The 27,805-nt window shown below is 37.6% G+C and overlaps 1 protein-coding gene across 13 annotated transcripts in view; it reads right to left on the reverse strand.

Annotated features, from left to right (window-relative positions):
• Positions 1 to 27,805, reverse strand: part of ANKS1B (ankyrin repeat and sterile alpha motif domain containing 1B) — a 1,309,735-nt gene that overhangs the window by 678,932 nt on the left and 602,998 nt on the right. For all 13 annotated transcript variants that reach the window (XM_002752897.7, XM_009004424.5, XM_009004428.4 and 10 more), the window contains exon 12: positions 17,592 to 17,772. In XM_002752897.7, coding sequence (XP_002752943.1) covers positions 17,592 to 17,772 — 181 coding nt within the window. The remainder of the gene's footprint in view (positions 1 to 17,591; positions 17,773 to 27,805) is intronic.

The raw sequence follows: 27,805 nt of genomic DNA on the forward strand, positions 1-27,805 counted from the left end.
GATGGCAGGTGCCTGTAATCCCAGCTACTCAGGAGGCTGAGGCAGGAGAATTGCTTGAAACTGGGAGGCAGAGGTTGCAGTGAGCCGAGATGGTGCCATTGCACTCCAGCCTGGACGGTAGAGCAAGACTCACTCTCAACAACAACAAAAAAAATTGCATAAGTGGTTAAGTTGAGCTTGGGAATATGGGGCAGGTGACTGTTTTCACATCCTTCCCTCTTTATTGTGTAACCTCAAAAAGATCAAGGTACTGGTACTGATGGGAGAAGGACCTTGAGGCCAGGGCAGAGAGAGGGACAGACACTCTCTTTCCAAAATCAAAGGAGCAAGGGATACTGTGTTTGTTTTCTATCTTTGCATAATATGTCACAACCAACTTAGTGGCATACAACAGTATACACTTATTATCTCACAGTTCACAAGAGTCAGGAGTCTGGGTGGCCTAACTGGGCCCTCTGCTCAGGGTCTCATTTAGATATTAGCTAAGGCCCCAGCTTTCATCTGAGGGCCAGGGTCCTTTTCTGAGCTCACAGGCTGTTGGCCCAATTTGCTTCCTTGCAGCTGTAGAGCTCATGTGGTTTATTCTCCAAAGCCAGCAACAAAGAGAGAGAAATTCAGCTGCATCAAGTTGCTAACCTCATCACCTTCTTATAGTTCATCTCTTTTGATTAACTTAAAGCCAGTGATTGGAGATCTTAATTACACCTGCAAAATCCATTCACCTCTGCCCTAAAACATCTGGGAGTTATATCCTGTCACCTTTGCCATTGGCTAGTAGCAAGTTAGGGCCCCACACACACTCAAAAGAAGTACCTTACACAAAGGCATGGAGACAGGGATCAGGATCACAGCCTTCTTAGGATCCTGTTAATGATAGATTTGAAGAGCTGAGGTCACTAGAGTCTAGAGCTGGAGAAGCAGGGAATAATTAGTCTATCCAGTAGGTAGAAGTTACTGGGGAGAACGTCTGGAACAAGTTCTGTCATGGGCTGGCTCACTATAGCATGACACTTAAAAGTGAAGCCTGTGTTTGAATGGCCTGGCCCTAGGTAAACACAAGAGGCCCCCACCCAACATAGACAAGTGCAGAAAGCAAAAGGGGAAAATGTTCTCCCCAAAGAAGACTGTACAGAGAGAGGATCTGAATAGAGAAAAAGGACTCACAGTTTGAAAACTGTTTTCAACTAGGGGGAAGGAGAGGATTTTCTCCACAGCGCCAACCTGGAAATACCAAAAGACTTCTCCTTTTATTTTAATTTTTCAATTACCGTAAGCTTTTCTCTCACAGCTTTATTTTTAACTTTAATGATCACACATATATCACACATATATAACTGATATACAGGGAGATTTTTCAAAAGATATAAACAGCCTGGTCGAGAAAGTCAGGAGAGAAAAACTACCAAGTAAACTAGACAAGATAATTAGAGAGAAGATATATACAGCAATAAATTTGTATCTCAAAGAAAATTTCAGCTAACAAAGCAGTTATATTTTCACATGCGTTAATGGAAGTTAAAGCAAGGGAAAATTGAGTTAATAAAAGATTTTTTTTTAAAAGCAGATTTTCAACACAAAATCTCTCTGAAACTGCGGCTCCCTTTCCCGACTCTGGCTGTCCCCAGCAGTGACACACCTTCTAGCTTCTCCTGCCTTTCCACCCCAGAACACATAAAACTGGGGCACAGAGCAAATGGAATTTTCAGCTCTGTTCATCAGCAGGTTGACCTGCTTGTTCCAAGCGATTTTGTGGATTTAAGACTCTGGTGCCTAGCTGGACTCATAGCACCCGGCTGTTCTGCAATTTGTACAGAATTCTACAAGTCCAGGTTCTGCTTGTTGCCTAGATCTTTAGTAATAACAGCAATAAAAAAGTAATAATGGCCACATGTATTAAGCATTTATAAGGTTTATTAAGCATATGTTGTGTTTATGTAGTCTGCAGCTAGTGGCACTGGCTTAATGTAATGAGGGATAGTAGTTTTTGAAGAACTTCATAAATTTCCATCCTCGAATTGTGTTCCACTAGAAACTGCTCCTCCTTCAGGGCTGGACAGGATTCCTAATGCCCTCACAGAAGAAAAGGTGGGTTAGCAAGTCAATAGACTTAAAAGTCAGAGTCCTGCTTTAGACCAAGCAGAATGACATATGAATATCTATAGCACAGACAAATGGGAAGTCCATCTCGGAAGAGAAAGTACATACCAGCTTCTGGAGAATTTCAAAAAGGAAAAGGCTGAATGAGATGGGGAGGATAGGAAAATGTCTGAAACTTTCCTTTCTGGGCATTGGCCTCGAGAGAATGTAGCTTAATCAATAGGTATTGGGTGAACATAAAAAGAGAGACCTCTGGTTTCCAAATTCCATCTAGATTCTGAGCAGGGCCCCATCCTGTTAAACTTGGTAGTTCCCTGTGGTAAGGACTAGCAAGATCTTGGGGACAAATCTTTCTGAGTCCCACTTACATTCCTAAATTATGAATGAGACCCAGAGGTACCTGGAATCCAGAAGGGGGCCTCAGCAGGCAGCGGGGCTGAAAGCCAAGTGGACTGCCCTGGGGCCAGCTTGGCAAGGGAGAAGTGACTGTTGCAGAGGCTAGGAAAGACAGATGGCAGACCTGGCAGAAATTCAGAGGGACCACTTTGCCAATGCGAGGGGAGCTGAGGTGACCAGCCAGAAAAAGCTCCAGGCTCTGGCCAGAATATATCACCTGCAGGCCACAGGTATACTGGAAGGAATGCACACTCCCTATTATCCCTTCTCCTGTGCTGCTCTCAGGCCCCACATATTAGCTATTCATTCATTAGGAGTTTAAACAAAAAACTAACTCAAACTTTCTTCACCCTCCTCAAATATCTCATCTTTGCCCTTTTTTGCTTCTCTCCAAAGACAGCCTTGCTCTTAGTTCACAGAGAAAATAAAAGCCACCAGACAGTAAAATGCAAATCAGATCATCTTTCTTTGCTTGAAACACCTGACAATGACTTCTCGTTGCTCTTAGGATAAATACTACACTCCTGAAGGTAGCTCCGAGGGTTTGATTGGACTTTTACTCCCTCTGAAGCTTTAACTCCTGTCATTTCCCTCCTTTCTCTCTGACCTCCTGTTTCATGTTACTTTCTATCCCAGAGAGTTTTTAAAATATGCTACTCCTTCTTAAAAGAATAATCTTCCTTCCTCATGTTCGCCTACTTAAGTCCTCTTCGTTTGTCTTTCAGAACCCCAGTCATTACTGGCTTGAGATCAGTCACCCCCTTTAGATAATCTCACAGCAGTTTCTCATAATGGCATACCAGGGGTAAGCATTTACTAAGTAAGTCAGTAGTATTATATCAACTAATTTCATTTGGAAAAACAAGTCCCCATGCACTAGCTAACATCACCCTGTTATCTAACTATATATTTTCATAATTTTAAGTACTGAAAAGCTGTCAACTTTTCTCCACTTCATCAAGCATCTCATAACCTGTACCTTACCTTCTACCTGATGTGCAATTTGTCACAAAGGCACTGGGTGAAAGTCATGTGACACCACAGGGAAAACAGGAAAAAGTACAGGAGATGCATTGGATGATTTATCAAGAAGTGACAAGAATATAATTTACCATTACATCTATATGCAGCATTTGATATAAAAATACTTGCCTCCAGGGTACCTAAAATCCTGGTCTACTGAAAGTACTGAATTTACCAATCAATAACTCAGCTAATATACTTAGTTTTAGGAAAATGGGTCCCAAAGATGTAATCACACATCATTATCTCTAACCCTTTACTTTCTCCATACCAGCTCACCCCGAATCTTAGCTTGAAGTTGAGAGATCATCTCTGCAGCCTGTTCCTGGCCTTCCTGTCGGCTGGAGGCCAAAGACTCCCTCAGCTGCCTGTGTCCAGTGGCTGCTGTAATAATGATGTCTCAGCTTCAGGAGGTCTATTTCCGGGCCATGTGAACTAATTAAAATGCAGGCCTTCATTTGCCTTTCTGGCAATCCCTGATCAGCGTGAGAGGTCTCTGCCATCCTCTCCATTCTAATTTTAGTTCTCCTCTAGTGTTTTCTCTCCTTTGCAGAAAAGCATCTTATGCTGCTGAGCACTTACAGGCTTTTGTTTTTGTTATTTCTCTCACTTGGAAAGAAGCACTTTTCCACTTTACTCCTTTTTGATTTTCTCCTCCCATCAGTTTTCTCCCGCAGGAGGTGATAGTTTGAAACAACTAACAAAACTGGAGATGATTAGTTACCCAGGGTTGTTGACTTGCTTAGCAGGTGTCCTTGAGAAGGCGCTAATGCAGAAAATCCTTCATATGGAAAGAACTTTTTGGACACAGTTTTCTATAGAGAACACCTGTTATTACTGGTGATGCTCGGCTTCTTTTCTCCCAGCAATTCACAACACAACTCTCCAGAATTCAGAACTTGTAAGTCATTCACAGTAGGCTAAGGTGCTATTTTTCAGTCCTCTAAAACGGATACTCTTTGCTTTCGATAAGCATAAAATTATCACATGGCTTCTTCCCACCATGCCTTCCCTCACTGAAGAAAAAACATTACCTCAACTATCTATTCAACATATCTACTTGAATATCCAACAGAATTTCAAATTGAAATGTTTAAAACTGAGATTTCCCATCTACACTAATATCAACTCCATCTTTCCAAAGGTCAAAACACCAAATATCTTTGAATCACATCTTTGATCTCTTTTCTGTTCTTATATCCTACATCCAATTCATCCAAATATATATGTAGATGGATTGATAAAAAGGTGACAGATAAACAGATAAATGATAGGCACATACCTTTAACACAGATCCAGAATTCTACCCCTCCTCACCACCTCTATTTAAAAAAACTGTTACCCAAGGAATGAAGAACACCCTTGCAACCATTAAGTGTACCCAAGAGATTGAAATATCTTAGCAGATGCCTCTCAGGTCATTCAAAGGTTTTACATGAGAATGATACACATAGTGACCATGTCCAGAGAGAGCCCCTTAGGAAAGCAGACTTGAATGAAAGACCTCTCTCAGGGAGACTGGCAGCCAGGGAATGACATGGGGAGCCTTTGCACCTCAAGGAAGAGCGGGACAAATTATAGAAGAAGTGAACTCAGATAAAGGTGATCTATATCATAATATGTTAAACAAATGGAAAAATTAAATATTATGAGCAGAGTAAACGTTATGTCTTTAGAAGTAACAAACATTTCTTCCAGGAAATTGTTGTACTGACTTAATTGTAGTATTTAAGACTGTCGATAGAGGAGAGGGTAACTCAGCTGCTCGCTCCCATGGTCTTAAGACAATTGCCAATAATTATAATCATTCCTGGTTCCATGTGTATCTCATTCTCTGAATCCAACTATTATTCTAGCTCTCTTCTTTAGTACCTTGACTCTAGCAATCCTTTGCCCCAATGGAATCTCCAATCCTAAGATCCTATTGATTTTCAGTGTTAATTATCTCCTTGTTCTCTTCGCTTCCCTCTTCATCTTGAAAACTATGGTTAAATATTACACTCCCTTGCATTTATATTTCCTTGCTCTTCAATCACTTCAATATACCCATTTAGCAAAACTACAACCTATGCAAAATTCGATTCTCCAAATATTCTGCACCTGCATCCTCCAGCTGATATGGGCTGGAGAAAAACACAGAACCAACTGGATAATCTAATTCTAAATGCATGAACACAAACCTTAAATGGGCCTTTAATGCTGCCAGGTGATCACATCATACCTCCTTTGTTATTTGCTCTTTCTCCTAAACAACTATTTCACACTCTCCTCTCTTTCCTCAAACTTTACACTTCCTTCTCTGTCTCTGTTTTCAACTGAAGCTGCTGCTCTCTACTTTGTAGAAAAAATGAAAACTATCAGAACAGGTCTTCCCCAGATTCCCACCACATGAATCTCCTGCCAGGATTTGCACCCACAACAAAAACATCCCGTCTGTTGTTCATGCTCCTGTCTAAAACCAATCTCTCCACTTGGTTAATAATAGAATTCATCATCTCCTCTTTCTCCTTCATCGTAACTTAAAACTTCCCCTTTGAAGACGTTCCTTCAAGGGTAGTCTATAATTACTCTAAGTCCTCTCCTCCCATTGTCCCTTAAAACCACTACAGGAGGCTCTGTCAGTTCCAACCAAATTGCTCTTGTCAAAGTCAGCAGTGATCCCCCACATTGTTAAATCCATGAACCGATTCTAATTTAGTCCTCGTCCTACTCAGTCTATCAGCTACATTTGACAGAGTCGATCATGCTTTCCTTCTTAATAACTTTCTTCACCTGACTTCAGAATAAGACACTCACCAAAAGATTTTCTTCTATCTCACAGGTTGCTCCTTCTCATCCTCCCTTGTTGGTGCTGCCTTTTATTCCACCCTTCCTCAAGCTCAGTTATTGGTCTTCTTCCTCTACACACACTGCATATCATCCACATAATGATTACATTCCCATTTACATCTCCAGATTGGACCTTCTGCTGCCCACTTGACACATCTATTCAGATATTCAGTAGGCATCGCAAACTAAAATTAACTCCTGGTATTTCTCACTGTTTACTAAATCTTCTCTTCCCCAAACTTCTTGTGTGTCAAATGATAGGAAATCCATTCTTATAGTTGTGAAGGAGAAAAGTCTTGGAGTCATCCTTAATTCCTCTCATTTTCTCATATACCATGTCCACTTCACCATGAAACCCCATCAGATCTGACTTAAAAATATGTCTAGCAACTCTCCATTTGTCTCAAACTCCATGCTTCACTTTTGATCTTAGCTTCTTTCCCTCTCTTACAGCAATGCTGCAAGTGCCTTCTAACTGGCTTTCCTGGGTCCATCTTTGTTTTCTCTCCCCATCCATTATCAACACTACAGCCAGATTAATCTTCATAAAATAGAAGTTAGATCATGGGACTTTTCTTTGAAAGATCTGAATAAGCTCTAAGTAAAATCACTCTGGGTTAAAGCCAAAGCCCTGAAATGGCTTAGTACGCCTTACATAATCTATCCCTCACGCTCTCTTCTTACCTACAAATATTCTATATTTCAAGGAATAGCATCCACCTTCCACTCATCAGCTTAAGCAAGAAACTTTAGAGCCTTCCTTGAACTCTTCCCCTTCTTTTTTGCATATCCAGTGACCATAACTTGTTAATTACTCTTTCCCTGCTTAAGAGAAAATATAAATTGGTCTCTTAAACCAATTTATTTATATTTTCCCCTGGCTATGAAACGATTTCTCCCCTTCTCCAATGTCACTTCATCTCAAATCTACTACATATTAATACTAGAGTGATCTTTCTAGTTAAATGTAGACCTATTTATATCATTCCCCAGACTGTATAACACCAAAGCTTTTTAATTCTAACAACCTTTTTTGATGATTCACAAGTTGAAGCTTTAATCACAATTCAAGCTACTTTTTAAATGGCCTTCTGTTATAATAAATTCATTGGTTCATTTAAAAGTGTTTTGCAGCATATAATTTATTTTTGAAGATATATTATTCTTTGTTCTATTAAATGCCATTTTGGTCAAGATTAATTCTTTTGTGCATGCAATCGTTTATAAAATGAAATGTAGATTAATAAGTAAATTTAAATTATACTTCTGAGTCAAGAAAAGGTCAGCTATCTTGGGATAAGCTTGGTTAGCTACCTTGGCATACCTTGTACAGACTTACAATAGGCCCCTCTATCCTAAAGCTACTACAGACTTCAAATAATAACATTTAAAAACCAAAAAATAATATTAAGCAATAGCTGTGATATATTAAATAATAATATTAGTTGTCAAGGTTTACAAAATGTATTCACATAAACTCATTTGTTACTACAATCACCTAAAGAGTAGATATTATTTCCGCTTTTAGAGGAGCAAATTAAATATCAGAAAAGTTATGGCTTTTGATGGGAAATATCTAGCAAATCAGTGATGGAACCGATTCTCAAACTCATTCTCTTTAAATATATACCCGATGGCAATGTCTCTGAAGTATAACAAATCATGTGTAAGCTAACAAAATGCTACTTTTGCAAGTAGACAAATGCCTTCCTTAAAAGTTTTCCTTTTTAATGTAAAGCAAAACAAACTGTTCTTTCACATTATTACTAAATATCAGTCTATCCCAAAATTGTTTGGGTAATGTGGAGGTGATATATTATCTTAGAAACCATTGTAACATGCTGTTGGGAACCATTTCAACTGTCAAAAGGTTAGATTTCAGTTCTGCTTAAAGGTCAGACCTGGAAATATCCTGATGATTGCAATTTCTCCACACATTTTGGATGATGCCACTGAACTCCTGGCAGCAGCATAATGTGTTTGTTCTGATCCTCTGCTTCTGGTGGTCAATATCAGAATAGAGAGAGGGCCTAGGACTTTGGGACTAGACCTAAATTGCTATTACTTTTAATTAAAAGAATAAAGAGGAAAAAGTAATATTTCTATCCACCCGAGACAGAAAAATTTGTTGAAAAGAGATTTTACCTGTTGAAAATATTCAGAAAATTGATCATTCCCAAAGCAATGTACTAACTAAAACAAAGCCAAGAAAGCCATTCTGAAAGGCAAGTATCAAAGCTTCTGCCATTGCCCCATTTTAGGATTTAAATCTGGAACTTGTCATTCAAATAAGTATTGTTTGAATAATAATTATATGCCCAGAAGCCTTCCATGGTCCACATATCACTTTTTTTTCTTTTTTTTTTTTTTTTACAAATCACATCTTATTTCTCCTGTCCTATAAAACTGGATCAAGTACATAGCAGACAATACATTTTAATGCTTACTGAATGAATGCTAGCTTGATGAGAATACAAAGTTATTGCTACTACTACTAATAGTTACTAACATTTATTGAGTACTAACTATGTGCCAGGCACTGTGTTAATCACTTTACATGCATCATCACAATACAGAGTAAGTTAATCTAATTAATTCATTGTTAATCTAATTCTATAGTAAGAAACCTATAGCATGAAGAGATCAAGTCTCAGCTAAGTAAGAGGCTCAGTCTCACAGTTAGTAATCAAACTTTGGCAGTTTGACCTCAGTGCCTACAATGTGCCAGAGACCAATCTATTGCAGCTTACATCTAGAGAGAAGATAATAAGTAAATAAGTAATCAACATGATTTTATATATCGAATAAGGCTATGGATAAAAGAAAATAAAATGATTTAATAGAATTGACTAGAGTGATACAGAAAAATGGTTAAAAACATGAACGCTAGCACCAGGTTTGAGTTCATGCCAGAGCTTTTTCCAGCTCTGTCACAATGGACTGTTATTTAGTTATTTATGCTCTTTGTGTATTTCCTTATCTACAGATAATACCAAATTTATATGACAGTCATGAGGCTTAAATGAATTGATATACATAAAATGCCTAAAACAGTTCCTGACACATAGTGTCTTTAAGTATTTATTATTATTGTTAATTTTGCATTTTTATTATTTTAATTCTTACCATATTGAGGACACCTACTTGAGATAGGGTGGTATGGGAAGGCCTCTATGAGGAAGTGCATGTGAACCAAAACATAAATGACACTCAGTTGCATGAAAATTTTAAAGCAGAGATTCCAGGCAGAAAGAACCAAAGTAGAAAAGCCCTAGGACCAGAATGTTCAACAAAGAAGGCCAGTATGGTCCAGGATGGGTTCAGTCAAGTTACAGAGCTGGTCAAGAACCAGGCTGAATTGGGCATCACTGGGTATGGTAAGGAGTTGGGTTTTATTTTAAGTGTGATGAGAAGAAATGGGATCATTTTAAGCATGGTAATGACATGCTTTCATCTACATTTTATAAATGTCATTCTGGCTTCCATTAGAACTTCCATAGAATATCAATCTTATCATTCCCAGTACTCACTCCCAGCAAAAAGCTGAGAGTTTTTAAAATCTCAGCTTTATTCCCAGGGGAAAGTAATTCTCTGACTATATTTCTGGAATGTTTGTGTTAGTACTTTTAAACACAGAATCAGATTAAAGGATGTATGTAAGCATATGAGCATACATATATACTCATACACATACACTCACTGTGAACAAAGATAATATGGAATACTCACACAGACCATACTTCATTATTCTAAAATTCAAATTAATTCTATCTACTGTATTTTTGAATCACATCTGTTGAAAATAAAGTAATTAAATTGTTTACTCACATGAAAGTTGACCATATGAATTGGGTCATTCTTGTTATACCTAACTAAACAATTGAGAGGTCTAGGTGAGAAAGCATCTAGGGTGCATAACACTGTTCCAAAATGTAAGTCTCTATGAGCTTGGCTGCTGAAGCTGCCTGCTGTAACTTGAAACCAGTTTTATCTAACAGTTACTGAAACAACCTGCTGCAACCCTGAGAATAGTTTCACCCATCGCCATCACTTACCAATCAAAACTTGCCAGCTCACAAAGACATTATTAGTTCCAACGAACTTTCTCAAAGAGCGTTATGTAACATTTTTGTTTTTTTAACGAAACTTCTAACCATCTCTTCTTCCAACATAATAAAGACCATCCAGCCTGTGAGTATGCCACAGATTGCAATTCTTGATTCCCAAATAAAACATTTAAAATTGAGAAATTTATCTCTATATTTTATTTGTCTTTAACTCTTATTGTAAATTAGATGTCAGGGCAGGATATTCCTTGGGTCCCACTTCTCTTATTTCTAATATGTCCCCTATCCTTACCAGGTGTTAGCTCCTTGTGCCCCAAATAAAGAAAGCTTTGCAAATCTGATTGCATGGAACCAGGTATACTTTACTAGCGGGTGGTGTTATTTTTCCTAATCTTATCCTTGCACCCAGTATTTTCTCCCCTTGCACCTTTCCTCTCCAAGTTCACATGGCTTAAATAGGTGAAAGCCAGCCTAGGCCATATTGTATAATTCCTTCTTAGCAGACATCCTTGATATAAGTTCTCCAGCTTCAAAGCAGCTCTTAATAAGGTTGTATGTTGATTAGTTGATACCACTGTGTGGTGAGGGGTAAATGGCAGTGAATAGAACATTTCCAGGTTCCTGGATTTTTTTTAACTACTGTAATCACATTAAATCATCATCTTTAATATCTAACACCAAAAGGCCATCCATGTATTCAAAAAGAATCTTACAGTCACACTGACAAAAATCTTAAAGCCCTACATTGCCACACATGGAGGTGAACTAAAAACACAATGCAATTTGTATGAAGACTCCTCCTAATACCTCTAACTCTTAAAGACTTTAGTCTTAAAATAAAAAAGATATAGCTGATTGAGGACTCAAGATGGCGCTGTGAGAACAACCCAGGATTGAAGCTTTCGCTGGATGCACGGAGAGGGTGAGTCGGGGAAGCATTTCCAGATGGATCTTAGTTGCCCACAGAACGGGGAAATTCCCAGGTATAAAAGAGACGCGGGACGCCAGGCAGAGGTCTTCGCTGGCGTAGCCGGCAGCCGGAGCGCAGAGGCACTCCAAAGCGCTCCATACAAAAGCGCACTGTTAAGGGTGCCCTGTTAAACCGGCAAACTAAGACGCGAGAAGGCTGAACTTGAGACTGAACGGGTCTTGAACTGTGACCCAGCCCAGGAAATCCCAGGGACTCAGCGTTTGGGGGAGCGCAGTGCGACAAACAAAAGGGCGATTCCAAACGCTCCCAGTGAATAGGGTTTTTTTTTAAAGTGCAGTGCCGCGGGGGAGGGGCGTCAGCCATTACCGAGGCAATCAGCCCCTACTGAGGTACACCCCCATTGCTGGCGCAGCCTGCCGCTGCCGAGGCAACCCGGTACAACAGAGAGACTCCACCGCAGGGCTTAGCCCGAGGCAACAGGGCGGAGACCACAGCAGAAGGGCAGAGCCTGCAGGAAAAGGGCGAACCTCACACCAGCAGGGCGGAGCCTCGGCAGGCAAAAAGTGACTAGACTGCCTCCTAGCTGGGCAGGACAGTGAGGCGGACACTCACAAGGAAAGCCCCAACCCCCCCCAGACAGAGCATCTGAGGAAAAAAAGGGGTTTTCTTACGAGTTAGGTTGCAGCAGAACTAAACATAGCAGCCTAGCAGCCCTGAATGAACAACAGAGCTCACAGCTCAGCACTTGAGCTCCTACAGACTGTCTCCTCAAGCAACTCCCTGACCCCTCTATATCCATAAGACTGACATTCGGCAGACATCATCCTGGGACAAAGATAGCAGAAAAAGAAACTGGTAGCATCCCTCGCTGTTCCGCAGCCGCTACAGGTGCACCCCGGACAAGCAGGGCCTGGTGTGGACCTGAGCGGTCGTACAGCGAAGGGGCTAGACTGGTAGAAGGAAAACCAAGTAACAGAAATACTCCATCATCAACAATCTGGGTGTCCACTCAGAGATCCAATCAAAAAGTCAGTAACTACACAGACGACAGGTAGATAAATCCACAAAGATGGGAAGAAACCAGCGCAAAAAGGAGGAAAACACCCGAAACCAGAACACCTCACCACCTAGAAAGGACCAAAACTCCTCACCAGCAAGGGAACAAAGCTGGACGGAGAATGACTGTGATGAAATGACAGAATTAGACTTCAGAAGGTGGATAATGAGAAACTTTTGTGAGCTAAAAGAACATGTTTTAAATCAATGTAAAGAAAGTAAGAACCTTGAAAAAAGATTTGAAAAAAGATTTGAGGAAATGATAACAAGAATGGATACCTTAGAGAGGAATATGAATGAATTAAAGGAGCTGAAAAACACAATACGAGAACTTCGCGAAACATGCACAAGTTTCAATAGCCGAATTGACCAAGCAGAAGAAAGAATATCAGAAGTCGAGGATCAACTCAATGTAATAAAATGAGAAACCAAGATCAGAGAAAAAAGTGCAAAAAGGAATGAACAAAGTCTCCAAGAAATGTGGGACTATGTGAAGAGACCTAACCTACGTTTGATAGGCGTACCAGAATGTGATGAAGAGAATGAATCCAAGCTGGAAAATACTCTGCAGGACATTATCCAGGAAAATTTCCCCCACCTAGCAAGACAGTCCAACACTCAAATGCAGGAAATACAGAGAACACCACAGAGATATTCCGCAAGAAGAGCAACCCCAAGGCACATAATCGTCAGATTCAACAAGGTTGAAATAAAGGAGAAAATACTAAGGGCAGCCAGAGAGAAAGGTCGGGTCACCCACAAAGGGAAGCCCATCAGACTCACAGCAGATCTCTCGGCAGAAACTCTACAAGCCAGAAGAGAGTGGGGGCCAATATTCAACATCCTTAAAGAAAAGAACTTTCAACCCAGAATTTCATATCCAGCCAAACTGAGCTTCAAAAGTGAAGGAAAAATAAAATCCTTTGCAAACAAGCAAGCACTCAGAGATTTTGTCACCACCAGCCCTGCTTTACAAGAGCTCCTGAAAGAGGCACTACACATAGAAAGGAACAACCAGTACCAGCCATTCCAAAATCACACTAAATGCTAAAGAGCATCAACATAATGAAGAATCTACAACAACTAACAGGCAAAACAGCCAGCTAGCATCAAAATGGCAGTGTCAAACTCACACATAACAATATTAACCCTAAATGTAAATGGACTAAATGCACCAATCAAAAGACACAGACTGGCAAATTGGATAAAAAGCCAAAACCCAGCAGTGTGCTGTATCCAGGAAACCCATCTCACATGCAAGGATACACAAAGGCTCAAAATAAAGGGATGGAAGAAGATTTACCAAGCAAATGGAGAGCAAAAGAAAGCAGGAGTTGCAAACCTCATCTCTGATAAAGTAGACTTTAAAGCAACAAAGATCAAAAGAGACAAAGAAGGCCATTACATAATGGTAAAAGGATCGATACAACAAGAAGAGCTAACGATCCTAAACATATATGGACCCAGATACATAAGGCAAGTTCTTAACGACTTACAAAGAGATTTAGACTCCCACACAATAATAGTGGGAGACTTTAACACTCCACTGTCAATATTAGACAGATCAACCAGACAGAAAATCAACAAGGATATCCAGGGCTTGAACTCAGACCTGGAGCAAGCAAACCTGATAGACATTTACAGAACTCTCCACCCCAAATCCACAGAATATACATTCTTCTCAGCACCACATCATACCTACTCTAAAATTGACCACATAATTGGAAGTAAAGCACTGCTCAGCAAATGCAAAACAACTGAAATCATAACAAACAGCCTCTCAGACCATAGTGCAATCAAGTTAGACCTCAGAATACAGAAACCAACCCAGAACTGCACAGCTTCATGGAAACTGAACAACTGGCTCCTGAATGTTGACTGGATAAACAACGAAATGAAGGCAGAAATAAAGAAGTTCTTCGAAACCAATGAGAACGAAGACACAATGTGCCAGAATCTCTGGGACACATTTAAAGCAGTCTCTAGAGGAAAGTATATAGCAATAAGTGCCCATATGAGGAGAATGGAGAGATCCAAAATTGACACCCTATCGTCAAAATTGAAAGAGCTAGAGGAGCAAGATAAAAAAAACTCAAAACCCAGCAGAAGACAAGAAGTAACTAAGATCAGAGCTGAACTGAAGGAGATTGAGACACGAAAAACCCTCCAAAAAATCAATAAATCCAAGAGCTGGTTTTTTGAAAAGATCAACAAAATAGACAGACCACTAGCCAGATTGATTAAAAAGAAAAGAGAGAACAACCAAATAGATGCAATAAAAAATGATAAAGGGGAAATCACCACAGATTCCACAGAAATTCAAACCATCATCAGAGAATATTACAAACAACTCTATGCACATAAACTAGTAAACCTGGAAGAAATGGATAAATTCCTGGACTCCTGTGTCCTCCCAAGCCTAAACAAGGAGGAAGCTGAAACTATGAATAGACCAAGAACAAGGGCAGAAGTCGAGGCAGCAATTAAGAGCCTACCACACAAAAAAAGCCCAGGTCCAGACGGGTTCACAGCCAAATTCTACCAGACACACAAAGAGGAGCTGGTACCATTTCTTCTGAAACTATTCCAAATAATCCAAAGAGAAGGAATCCTACCCAAATCATTCTACGAGACCAATATCATCCTGATACCAAAACCCGGCAGAGACCCAACAAGAAAAGAAAACTTCAGGCCAATATCCATGATGAACATAGATGCAAAAATCTTCAATAAAATATTGGCAAGCCGATTGCAACAGCAAATCAAAAAACTTATTCATCATGATCAAGTAGGATTCATCCCAGGGATGCAAGGCTGGTTCAACATATGCAAGTCTATCAACGTAATTCACCACATAAACAGAACCAAAAACAAAAACCACATGATTATCTCAATTAATGCAGAGAAGGCATTTGACAAAATTCAACAGCCCTTTATGCTAAAAACCCTCAATAAACTCGGTATCAATGGAACGTATCTCAAAGTAATAAAAGCTATTTATGACAAACCAACAGCCAATATCATACTGAATGGGCAAAAACTGGAAGCATTCCCTTTGAAATCCGGCACTAGACAAGGATGCCCTCTGTCACCACTCCTATTCAATATAGTACTGGAAGTTCTAGCCACAGCAATCAGGCAAGAAAAAGAAATAAAGGGTATTCAAATAGGAAAGGTGGAAGCCAAATTGTCTCTATTTGCAGACGACATGATAATATACCTAGAAGACCCCATCGCCTCAGCCCAAAAACTCCTGAAACTGATAAACAACTTCAGCAAAGTCTCAGGATATAAAATCAATGTGCAAAAATCACAAGCCTTCCTCTACACCAATAACAGACTTAAAGAGAGCCAAATCAAGAATGAACTGCCATTCACAATTGCTACAAAAAGAATAAAATACCTTGGAATACAACTCACAAGGAACGTAAGGGACCTCTTCAGGGAAAACTACAAACCACTGCTCAACGAAATAAGAGAGGACACAAACAGATGGAGAAACATTCCATGTTCATGGTTAGGAAAAATTAATATCGTGAAAATGGCTATACTGCCCAAAGTAATTTACAGAATCAACGCTATCCTCATCAAGCTACCATTGACTTTCTTCACAGAACTGGAAAAAACCACCTTGAACTTCATATGGAACCAAAAGAGAGCCCACATAGCCAAGTCAATTCTAAGCAAAAAGAACACAGCGGGGGGCATCACACTACCAGATTTCAAACTATACTACAAGGCTACAGTAATCAAAACAGCATGGTACTGGTACCAAAACAGAGATATAGATCAATGGAACAGAACAGAGGCATCAGAGGCAACACAACATAGCTACAACCATACAATCTTTGATAAACCTGACAAAAACAAGCAATGGGGAAAGGACTCCCTGTTCAACAAATGGTGTTGGGAAAACTGGCTAGCCATGTGTAGAAAGCAGAAACTGGACCCCTTCCTGACACCTTACACCAAAATTAACTCCAGATGGATTAAAGACTTGAACATAAGACCCGGCACCATAAAAACTCTAGAAGGAAATCTAGGCAAAACCATCCAGGACATAGGAGTAGGCAAGGACTTCATGAACAAAACACCAAAAGCATTGGCAACAAAAGCCAAAATAGACAAATGGGACCTAATCAAACTCCACAGCTTCTGCACAGCAAAAGAAACAGTCTCTAGTGTGAATCGGCAACCAACAGAATGGAAAAAAATTTTTGCAGTTTACCCATCTGACAAAGGGCTGATATCCAGAATATACAAAGAACTCAAACAGATTTACAGGAAAAAAACAAACAAGCCCATTCAAAAGTGGGCAAAGGATATGAACAGACACTTTACGAAAGAAGACATATATGAGGCCAACAAACATATGAAAAAATGCTCATCGTCACTGGTCATCAGAGAGATGCAAATCAAAACCACATTGAGATACCATCTCACGCCAGTTAGAATGGCGATCATTAAAAAATCTGGAGACAACAGATGCTGGAGAGGATGTGGAGAAAAAGGAACACTTTTACACTGTTGGTGGGAGTGTAAATTAGTCCAACCATTGTGGAAGACGGTGTGGCGATTCCTCAAGGCCTTAGAAATAGAAATCCCATTTGACCCAGCAATCCCATTACTGGGTATATATCCAAAGGACTATAAATCGTTCTACTACAAGGACACATGCACACGAATGTTCATTGCAGCACTGTTTACAATAGCAAAGACCTGGAATCAACCCAAATGCCCATCAATAATAGACTGGATTGGGAAAATGTGGCACATATACACCATGGAATATTATGCAGCAATCAGAAATGATGAGTTCGTGTCATTTATAGGGACATGGATGAATCTGGAGAACATCATTCTCAGCAAACTGACACAAGAACAGAAAATGAAACACCGCATATTCTCACTCATAGGCGGGTGATGAAAAATGAGAACACATGGACACAGAGAGGGGAGTACTAAACACTGGGGTCTATAGGGGGAAAAGGGGAGGGCCAGTGGGAGGGGGAGGTGGGGAGGGATTGCCAGGGGAGAAATACCAAATGTGGGTGAAGGGGAGAAAGCAAACAAAACACACTGCCCTGTGTGTACCTATGCAACAGTATTGCATGCTCTGCACATGTATCCCAAAACCTAAAAAAAAGAAAAAAAAAAAAAAAGATTTATCTGCATTAAATGAACTGCTTTACCTGTATGGTCAGTTCCCTCATTCTTGACTTCTGTGGTTCCCACAGAAGAGGTGGGTGGACTAGCAGGAGGGCTGGCAGTAAAGCTTTTGCACCCTGTAGATGTGTTGATTTCAAAATATTCTTGGTTGTGATTCATTCGGTGAAAATCCAGAGAAGACACAATGGATGTTCGCTGTTTAGGCTAAAATAAATGAGCATGACAAGAGTATTAATATGATCATGTTCATCTTCATTCCAATCTCCCCATCAATTTAATCTAAGTGGTAATTTGTTTCTGTTAACTCTCTGTGTTTTATACTTAAAATATAATTGTGCTTTACAAAGATACATTAAATAATTTCTTGATGAGTTAAATAATAAAAAATTGTTTAATGAGAAAATATTATGGCATAGTTGATGTGATAACTTAGGCTTTTCATTTGCTTTCCCCAGAAGATTGTAAAAATATAGTGCACAAAATTTCTCTTCGTAATCAATTTTGAAAGTTGCTATTTTAAGTCACCTTTCATTCAACTAACATTTATTAAGCATCTGGCATTTGCCAGACCCAGAAGATATAGAATCTAATAAGAAAAGGGCCCTTACAACATCGAAGAATAATTAAGGCAGTTCCATTTGTTTATTCTTAAAATAGTCCAAGGAATTAGTGGCATTAGATATTGTTCCCAAGTACATGATGCTGGAATTTTATCATCAGAATTAAGTAAGGTTATATGGAACATTTTCTAGGATCTAAGAATATGCTTGGTATTTATAGTGAACTTTGATTTTCTTTTTTAAGAATTTTAATTAATCCCCAAATAGCAAGAAAAGTCAATTTAAACATAAAAGTTAAAATCATGGAGTAATAGCAGATATAATCTATACCCTTTGTCAGTAATGAATTACTCCCTATAGCAATTTTCAGGGATTTTTTTCCCAATAGTTTTAATTATATTCACTTCTTTTTTCTTGCCTAGCAGAGCTTCTAACATTGTCCTTTTGAAAAACTGTAGTCCTTCTGCCACTCAAATGTGTGTGTGTTTTCTCGGGAATTAACTCAAATTTTCTTTCTTTTTATTTTTTAGCTTATATTACTGAAATATTAAAAATCTCTTATAATAATTATAAGAGATCAAATGTAAACTTTTTATAATAAGGTAACTTTTATTGTACTTTACATTCCACAAAGTACAATTAACCTTTGGTTTGCTAACGTTTTTGTCACCCTCAAATATGTGTTAATCACTACTCCACAGATAATTTTCCTGCAAAATATTCAAATTACTGTCTCTTTCAGCTTATCATGTCATTTTTACCAAGTAGATATCATATCATTTAGTCTATAATCTAAAATAATCATATGGAAAATATCTGCACTGTACAGTTTTTTAAAAAATAAGGTGTGTAAATTATCACAATATGATTTATTCTTTCACCAATATTTCACCAAATATTCTTATGAGAGATGTTGAGAGGTATAAATATTGTTATGCAAGAGAGTACAAGTCATTTATTATTATGACACATCAACTCAGTAATAGAATTCAAATTAGTACCCCCAGAGGACTCAGTTGCTTTTGAAGTATAAAAGATCATGGTTTAATGTCAGGCTTGGTTTCTCATGAAATGTTTGTCCCTGGGACTACTGAATCTCAATTTCACATTGAATGTCCTTTCCACTACATTCTATAACAGCAAATAGAAAGGCATAAGCTATAGCACTGGCTCCAATGGAGCACATCATTCTAGGCTTTGTTTTATTGTGTTGTGTTGTGTTTTTGTTTCACTTTATGTGTAGGCAATGGACCACATTTCTTATGTTTCTTCTCATAAATTTTAAAGGTCAAGCCGAATGATATATACGATTCCTCCACTTCTAAATGTTTCTTAAATACGTGTTTCTGAATCCCGACCACCCATGGTTCTAATTGCTTTTAAAACACAATTTTTTATGCAATCATGAAAGCAAACAAGCTATTTTTGCAATATTAATTCATTCTACAAATATTTGCTGAATGTAAACTAAATTGCAGATATCATGCACCTAAGTACTGTGATAGGAATAAAACAAGTAAGACATTGCCCCTGTTTTCTGTATGAATATAGACTTGAGGTGGGAGGAAGGATGGTGTATGAGGGAAGAAGAGACAAGCAATCCAATGATTATGCTTCAGTATCATATAGCATTAAGCGTGATGAAAAATGAGAAGCATTATACTTAATCATGCCCTAAGGCAGGAGTCAGCAAACTATGGCCTGTGGCTCAAATCTGGCCCTCTTCCTATTTCTATAAATAAAGTTTTATTGGAACAAAACTGCACCCATTGCTCACTCATTTAGTTATGGTCTATGGCTCTTCATACTATAATTTCTGAGTTCAGTAGTTGCAACAGAAACCATATTTTCCATAACACCTAAAATATTTATTATGTCTGGCTTTTTAGAGAAAATATCGGCCACTGCTGTTCTACAGAATTGTTTCACATATCAATTTAGTGCTCAATAAAATCATAACTATAGGTTTCTTTTTATTTCCCAGCCTGACTTGCATTTGGCTTAGGCCATGTGACTAATTGTCATCAAATACAATAATTAGTAGAAGTGAGCTTTTCCTCTCCCTTTCTTACTCTCCAGCTGATGTAGTTTGAAAGATGAAGGAAAGTAATGAAACTCACATTGGGTTTATGAAATGTTAAAGTGAACCTCCTTTTTTACATTTTTATTTTAAGTTCATGGACACATGTGTAAGTTTGTTACATAGGTAAAGGTGTGTCCTGAGGGTATGCTGAACAGATTATTTATCACCCAGGTATTAAGCCTAGTACCTATTACTTATTTTTCCTGATTCTCTTCCTCCTCCCACCCTCCTCCCTCTAATAGACCCCAGTGTGTGTTTTTCCCCACGGTGTGTCTATGTGTTCTCATCATTTACTTTCTACTTATAAGTGAGAACATGTGGTTTTCTGCTCCTGCATTAGTTTGCTCAGGATAACAGCCTCCAGCTCCATCCATGTTTTTGCAAAGAACATGATCTCATTCTTTTTTATGGCCGCATAGTATTCCATGGTGTATATGTACCACATTTTTTTTTAATCCAGTCTATCATTGGTAGGAAATGAGGTCCATGTCTTTTCTATTGTGAATAGTGCTACAGGCCAGGTATGGTGGCTCACGCCTATAATCCCAGCACTTTGGGAAGCCAAGGCAGGCAGATCACGAGGTCAAGAGATGAGACCATTCTAGTCAACATGGTAAAACCCCATCTCTACTAAAAATACAAAAATTAGCTGGGCATGGTAGTGCAATCTGTAGTCCCAGCTACTTGAGAGGCTGAGGAGAATTGCTTGAACCCAGGAGGTGGAGATTGCAGTGAGCAGAGATTGCACCATCACACTCCAGCCTGGGTAACAAGAGGGAAACTCCATCTCAAAAAAACAAAAAATAGTGCTGCGATGAACATACACATGATATGTCTTTGTAAACGAATGACTTGTATTCTTTTGGGTATATATGCAGTAATGGGATTGCTGGATTGAATGGTATTTCTAATTTTAAGTCTTTGAGGAATCACCACACTCTTCCACAATGGTTGAACTAATTTACACTCCCACCAATAGTGTATAAGTGTTGCTCTTTCTCCACTACCTTCACAGAATCTGTTATTTTTTAACTTTTTAATAATAGACATTCAGAACTGGTATGAGATGGTGTCTCATTGTGGTTCTGGTTTGAATTACTCTAATGATCAATGATGTAGCACTTTTTTCAAATAATTGTTGGCTACATGTATGTCTTCTTTTGAACAGTGCCTTTTGAGCATTTTTCACTTTTCTTTTATTTTATTTTCCTTGAGACAGAGTCTCCATCACACAAGCTGGAGTGCAGTGGCACAATCTCAGCTCAATGCAACATCCGTCTCCTGGGTTCAAGCAATTCTTGTGCCTCAGCCTACCAAGTAGCTGGGATTACTGGCAAGCATCACCATGCCTGGCTAATTTCTGTATTTTTAGTAGAGATGGGGTTTTGCCATGTTGGTTAGGCTGATCTTGAACTCCTGGCCTCAAGTGATCTACCCACCTCGTCCTCCAAAGTGCTGAGATTACAGGCATGAGCCACCACACCCAGCCCCTAATGCCCACTTTTTAATGATGTTGGTTTTTTTGTTGTAAATTTGTTTAAGTTGAGTTTCTTATAGATGCTGTATATTAGACCTTTGTCAGGTGAATAGTTTGCAAAAATTTTCTCCCCTTCTGTGGGTTGTCTATTTACTCTGTTGATAGTTTCTTTTGCTGTGCAGAAGCTCTTTAGTTTTATTAGATCTCATTTGCCAATATTTTCTTTTATTCCAATAGAAGGAACACTTATATACTATCGATGGGAGTTTAAATTAGTTCAAGTATGAAGACAGTGTAGTGATTCATCAAACAGAAATTTTGAGGATATTTCTGTTTCTAAAAACAAAAATATCATTTGACCTAGCAATCTGATTACTAGGTATATAACCAAAGGAATATAAATCATTCTATCATAAAGACACATGCACACTTATGTTCACTGCAGCACTATACAATAACAAAGACATGGAATCAACCTAAATGCCCCTCAGTGATAGATTGAATAAAGAAAATGTGGGTTATATAAATATATATCATGGAATACTATAGAGCCATAAAAAAGAATGAGATCATGTCTCTTCCAGGAACATGGATGGAGATGGAGGCTATTATTCTTAGCAAACTAATGCAGGAAAAGAAAACGAAATATTGCATGTTCTCACTTATATGTGGGAGCTAAATTATGACAACTAATGGACACATAGAGAAGAATAACACATACTGGGCCTATTGGAGAGTAGAGGGTAGGAGGAAGGAGAGCATCAGGAAAAATAACTAATACGCACTAGGCTTAATGCCTGGGTGACAAAATAACCAGTACAACAAACCCTCATGACACAAGTTTACCTATGTAACCTGCACATATACTCCTGAACTCAAAATAGGAGTTAAATTAAAAATTTTAAAAAAGAAATGAGAGCAAAGAAGCTGCTTTGAGGAAACTCAACAAAATTCAAGATAATGTAGATAAGGAATTCAGAATACTATTTATCTAATATATAAATTAGATAAATTTATAAGTTTCTTTTGCTGTGAAAATAAAGGGATGGACAAAGACATTCCATGCAAATAAAAATCAAAAAAGAGCAGGAATAGCTATACTGATAGAATAAAATAGATTTCAAGACAAAAATGATAAAAACAGACAAAGAAGGTCATTACATAATGATAAAGGGTGAATTTAAGAAGATGATGTAATAATTTAAAATATATATGTAGCCAGATATATAAAGCAAATACTATTAAGGCTAAAGAGAGTGATAGACCCCAATACAATAGTAGCTGGAGACTTCAACCACCCACTGTCATCATTGAACAGATCATTCAGACAGAAAAATCAACAAAGAAATATCAGACTTAAAATGCACTATAGGTCAAATTACCCTAATAGGTATTTAGAGAACATTCCAATGAATAACAGCTACAGAATACATTCTTTTCCTCAGTACATGAATAATTCTCAAGCATAGACCATTTGTTAAGCCACAAAACAAATCTTAAAAAAACTAAAAATAAATTGAAATTATATCAAGTATCTTCTGTAACCACTATGGAATAAAACTAGAAACCAATAACAAGAATAATTTTGGAACTATACAAACACATGGAAATTAAGCAATATGCTACTGAATGACTAATGGGTCAGTGAAAAAATTAAGAAGGGAATTAAAAAATGTCTTGAAGCAAATGATATGAAAAAACAACATAGCAAAACCTACGGGCTACAGCAAAAGCAGAACTAACAGGAAATTTTATCGCTATTAAGCACCTACATCAAAAAAGGAGAAAAACTTCAAATAACCTAACAATGCATTGTGAGAACTAGAAAAGCAAGAGAAAACCAAACCCAAAGTTAGAAGAAAAGAAATGATAAAGATCAGAACAAAAATAAGTAAAATTGCAGAAAACACTATAAATGCTAAACAAAATTTAAACTTGGTTTTTTGAAAAGACAAAATTGACAAACCTTTAGCCAGATTAAGAAAAGAGAGAGAAGACTCAAATAAATAAAGTAAGAGAAGAGAAAAGAAGACATTACAACTGGTGTCACAGAAATTCAAAGTATCATTAGAGGCTCCTAGGAGCAACTAGTAGTCTCCTAGCAAAGAAAAGCCCAGGATCCGATGGCTTCACTGCTGAATTCTACCAAACATTTAAAGAATAAATAATTCATATCTTACTCAAACTATGCCAAGAAACGGAGAAGGATACTTCTGAACTCATTCTACAAGGCTAGTATTACCCTGAAACCAAAACCGGACAAAGACACAACAAAAAAATAAAACTACAGGCCAATATTTATGATGCATGTTGATGCAAAATTCCTCAACAAAATACTAACAAACCAAATTTAACAACACATTAAAAAGGTCATCCATTACGATCCAAGGGGGATTTCTCCCAGGGATGCAAGGATGGTTCAACATATGCAAATCAATCAAATGATACATCATACCAGCAGAATTAAGGATAAAAAAACACTACATAATTGATTTAATTGCTGCTGAAAAAGAATATAATAAAATACAACATCTCTTCATGATAAAAACCCTCTAAAACTTTGGTATAGAAGGAACACACTTCAAATAGTAAAAGCCATGTACAACAGACCCATTGTATCATACAAAATGGGGTAAAACTAAAAGCCTTTCCTCTAAGATCTGGAACTTGGATATCAAGGATATCCATTTTCAGCTTATTCAACATAATACTAGAAGTCCTGGCTAGTAATCAGACAAGAGAAAGAAATATAGGGCATCCAAATTGGAATGGAAGAATTTGAATTAGCCTTGTTTACAGATAACATGATATTATATATTCTGAAAAACCTAAAGATTCTGCCAAAAAACTATTAGAACTGATAAATTAAGTAAAGTTGCAGGATACAAAATCAACATACACAAATCAGTAGTATTTATATGTGACAACAGTGAATAATCTGAAAAAGAGAACAAGGTAATCTCATTTACATTATCTATAAATAAAATAAAATATCTAGGAATAAAATTAACCAGAGAAGTAAAAGAGCTCTCCAATGAAAACTACAAACATGAATGAAATAAACTGAAAAGGATACAAGAAAATGAAAAGATATTCCACTTCCTGGATTGGTAGAGTCAATATTGTTAAAATATCCATACTACCTAAAGCAATCTACAGATTCAATGCAATCATTAATAAAATAGCAATATTCTTCACAGAAATGGAAAAAAAATCTTAAAATTTATATGGAACCCAAAAAGACCCAGAAGAGCATAAGCCATCGTGAGCAAAAAAATAAAAATGGAGGAATCACATTAACTGACTTCAAGTTATACTACCAAGCTACAGTAACCAAAACAGCATGGTTCTGCATAGAAGCAGACAAATGAACCAATGGAACAGAATAGACAACCCAGGAACAAACCTATACGCTGACAGTGAATTCATCATTGACAAAGGTGACAAGAACATACACAAGGTTACATAAGGAAAAAGACAGTCTCTTCAATAAATGGGTGGTAGAAAAACTGTATATCCATATGCAGAAGAATAAAAGTAGACCCCTATCTTTTGTCATATATAAAAAACAAATCAAAATGGATTAAATAATTAAATCTAAGACCTCAAACTACAAAACTACTAAAAGAAAGCATTGAGGAAATTCTCCAGGACATTGGACTGGGCAAAAATTTCTTAAGGAACACCTCACAGCATAGGCAACCAAAGCAAAAGTGGACAAATGAGATCATATCAAGCCAAAAACGTCTGCAGAGCAAAGGAAACAACCAATAAAGTGAAAAGACAACCTACAGAATGGGAGACAATATTTACAAACTATCCATCTGACAAGAGATTAATAGCCAGAAAATATAAGGACCTCAGACAACTGAAAAGGAAAAAAATCTAAGAATCCGATTTAAAATGGGCAAAAGATCACAATAGACATTTCTCAAAAGAAGACATACAAATGGCAAATAGATATGGGAAAACATCCTTAACATTATTGGTCATCTGAGAAATGCAAATTAAAACTAAAAGGAAATATCATCTCACGCCCAGTTGAAATGGCTTTTATCCAAAACACAAGCAGTGACAAATGATGGCAAGGATGTAGAGAAAACGAAATCCTCGTAAACTGCTGGTGGGAACATAAATTAGTACAACCACTATAGAGAACAATGGAGATCTTACAGGTTCCTTAAATAACTAGAAATATAACTACCATATGATCCAGCAATCCCACTGCTAGGAATATGCCCAAAAGTATATTGAAAACATAGCTACATTCTCTCTCATGTCTATTGCAGCACTATTTGGTTTTCTGTTTCTGTGTTACTTTACTTAGGATAATGGTCTCTAGCTACATTCATGTTGCTGCAAAGGACATGATTTCACTCTTTTATTATGGCTGCATAGTATTCCACACTGTGTATGTACCACATTTTCTTTATCCAATCCACTATTAATGGGCACTTAGGTTGATTCCATGTCTTTTCTCTAGTGAATAGCACTGCAATAAACATATGAGTGCAGGTGTTTTTTGGTAGAATGATTTATTTTCCTTTGGGTCTATATCAACCTGAGATATTTTGTGTGAAATATATGATGAAAATATTTAATTCTAAATATTTTTTCTCAAAATGATAGCCTACTCTCCCAATACCATCATTTCTCCACTGATTTGAAATGCCTTTATCATATACTAAATTTCCAAATAGATATTGGGCTTATATTTTTGGACTCAATTATATTCCCATTGATCTATTTGTCTATTCCTGTACTAACACCACACTCTATTACTTACTGTGTGGCTTCTACTTCTAGAACTCCTAGTACATGGATATTGGATCTCTTTGATCCTTCCTGTTTTATATACTGGGAGTATTCTACAGTTCATTGTCCTAAAGCACCTTCATTAATTTGCTAGAAAATACTTATTGACCACTATCAGGTGTGTGATCAGGCCCTGTTGTAGCCTTTGAGTATACATCAGTGAACAAATAAGATAAGGCACAGAATTTTTAGTATTTTGTTATAACTTTTGTGTAATTATGTTATTTTTAATTTAAAAAACTTTTCTATTTTCCAACTATTACATTTTTAAAATAGCCTTAATTCTTAAATTCTTAACTTTATAAGTTCAATCACCTCTCAAATCTTTCTGAGGACACTGATTAGCGTCTTTTTCTGGCATTAATTCAGTTTTCTTAGAGGTACTTACTTTGTCCATTAAGCCTGGTTTCTACCTCAACTGGTGTCTTAGTCAAACACTTTTTATACCTAAGGCACTGTCTCCACATTAGGAACTTCAGGGGATCCTTCAGCTTCCTTAGATACTTATTACCATCTGGCGGGCAAACAACAAAGCCAATTGCTCCTCATAGGAGATACTAAGGTTCTGCTTGCCCTGTCCACTCCGTGGCTTTGATAATCATGCACTGTTTCTCAGGCTTGAGATTTTTTTTGCAGAGTTCTAATGAGGTGTCAAACCCACTCCCTGTTACAGTGACATCTTCCCCTCTTCCACCAATGTTCGATTGTGGATTTCTTCCTCTTGTTTACCCTAAATCCAGCAATATTTGCTTTTATCTTTTAGAACTTCTCAAATGCCTCTGGCAGTAACTGTCGCTGTTTTTCATCACTACTATAAATTTATTGTTAATTTTGTTTTTATTTTATCATTTTGGTTGCAAGTAAGGAGAAAGAAAATATAAACAGTTGTGATCCACTCAGTTTTATGAGTTAGAGTTCTCATATTTCTCTGTCTTAATCACTTTGAAAACTGTATATAAGAGATTTGAGGAAGTCCAGATAACTTGATGAAAGTAAATGCTATTGCCATTTTACCATAGATGTCATACAAATTGAAAATTATTATATTTTCTTTCTTTTTCAATAAAAGGAAAACAAATTGAAGTGAAGTACAGTTTTTTTGTTGTTATGAATATGATGTTAATATGATCAAGACTTGTTCTGAAAATGTAGAACTCCTTATATTCAGGTAGGCAAATGCAATTCTTCTGCTTTATATATCATGACCAAACATAGATTTAAAAATATATGATCACCACAAGGAAGTTAAAGAAGGCATGAGTGAATAATGAGTATTTAAGAGATGTCGACATTTCACTTGAA

The sequence above is a fragment of the Callithrix jacchus genome, chromosome 9, assembly GCF_049354715.1.
Source record: "Callithrix jacchus isolate 240 chromosome 9, calJac240_pri, whole genome shotgun sequence".
Lineage (NCBI taxonomy): Eukaryota > Metazoa > Chordata > Mammalia > Primates > Cebidae > Callithrix > Callithrix jacchus.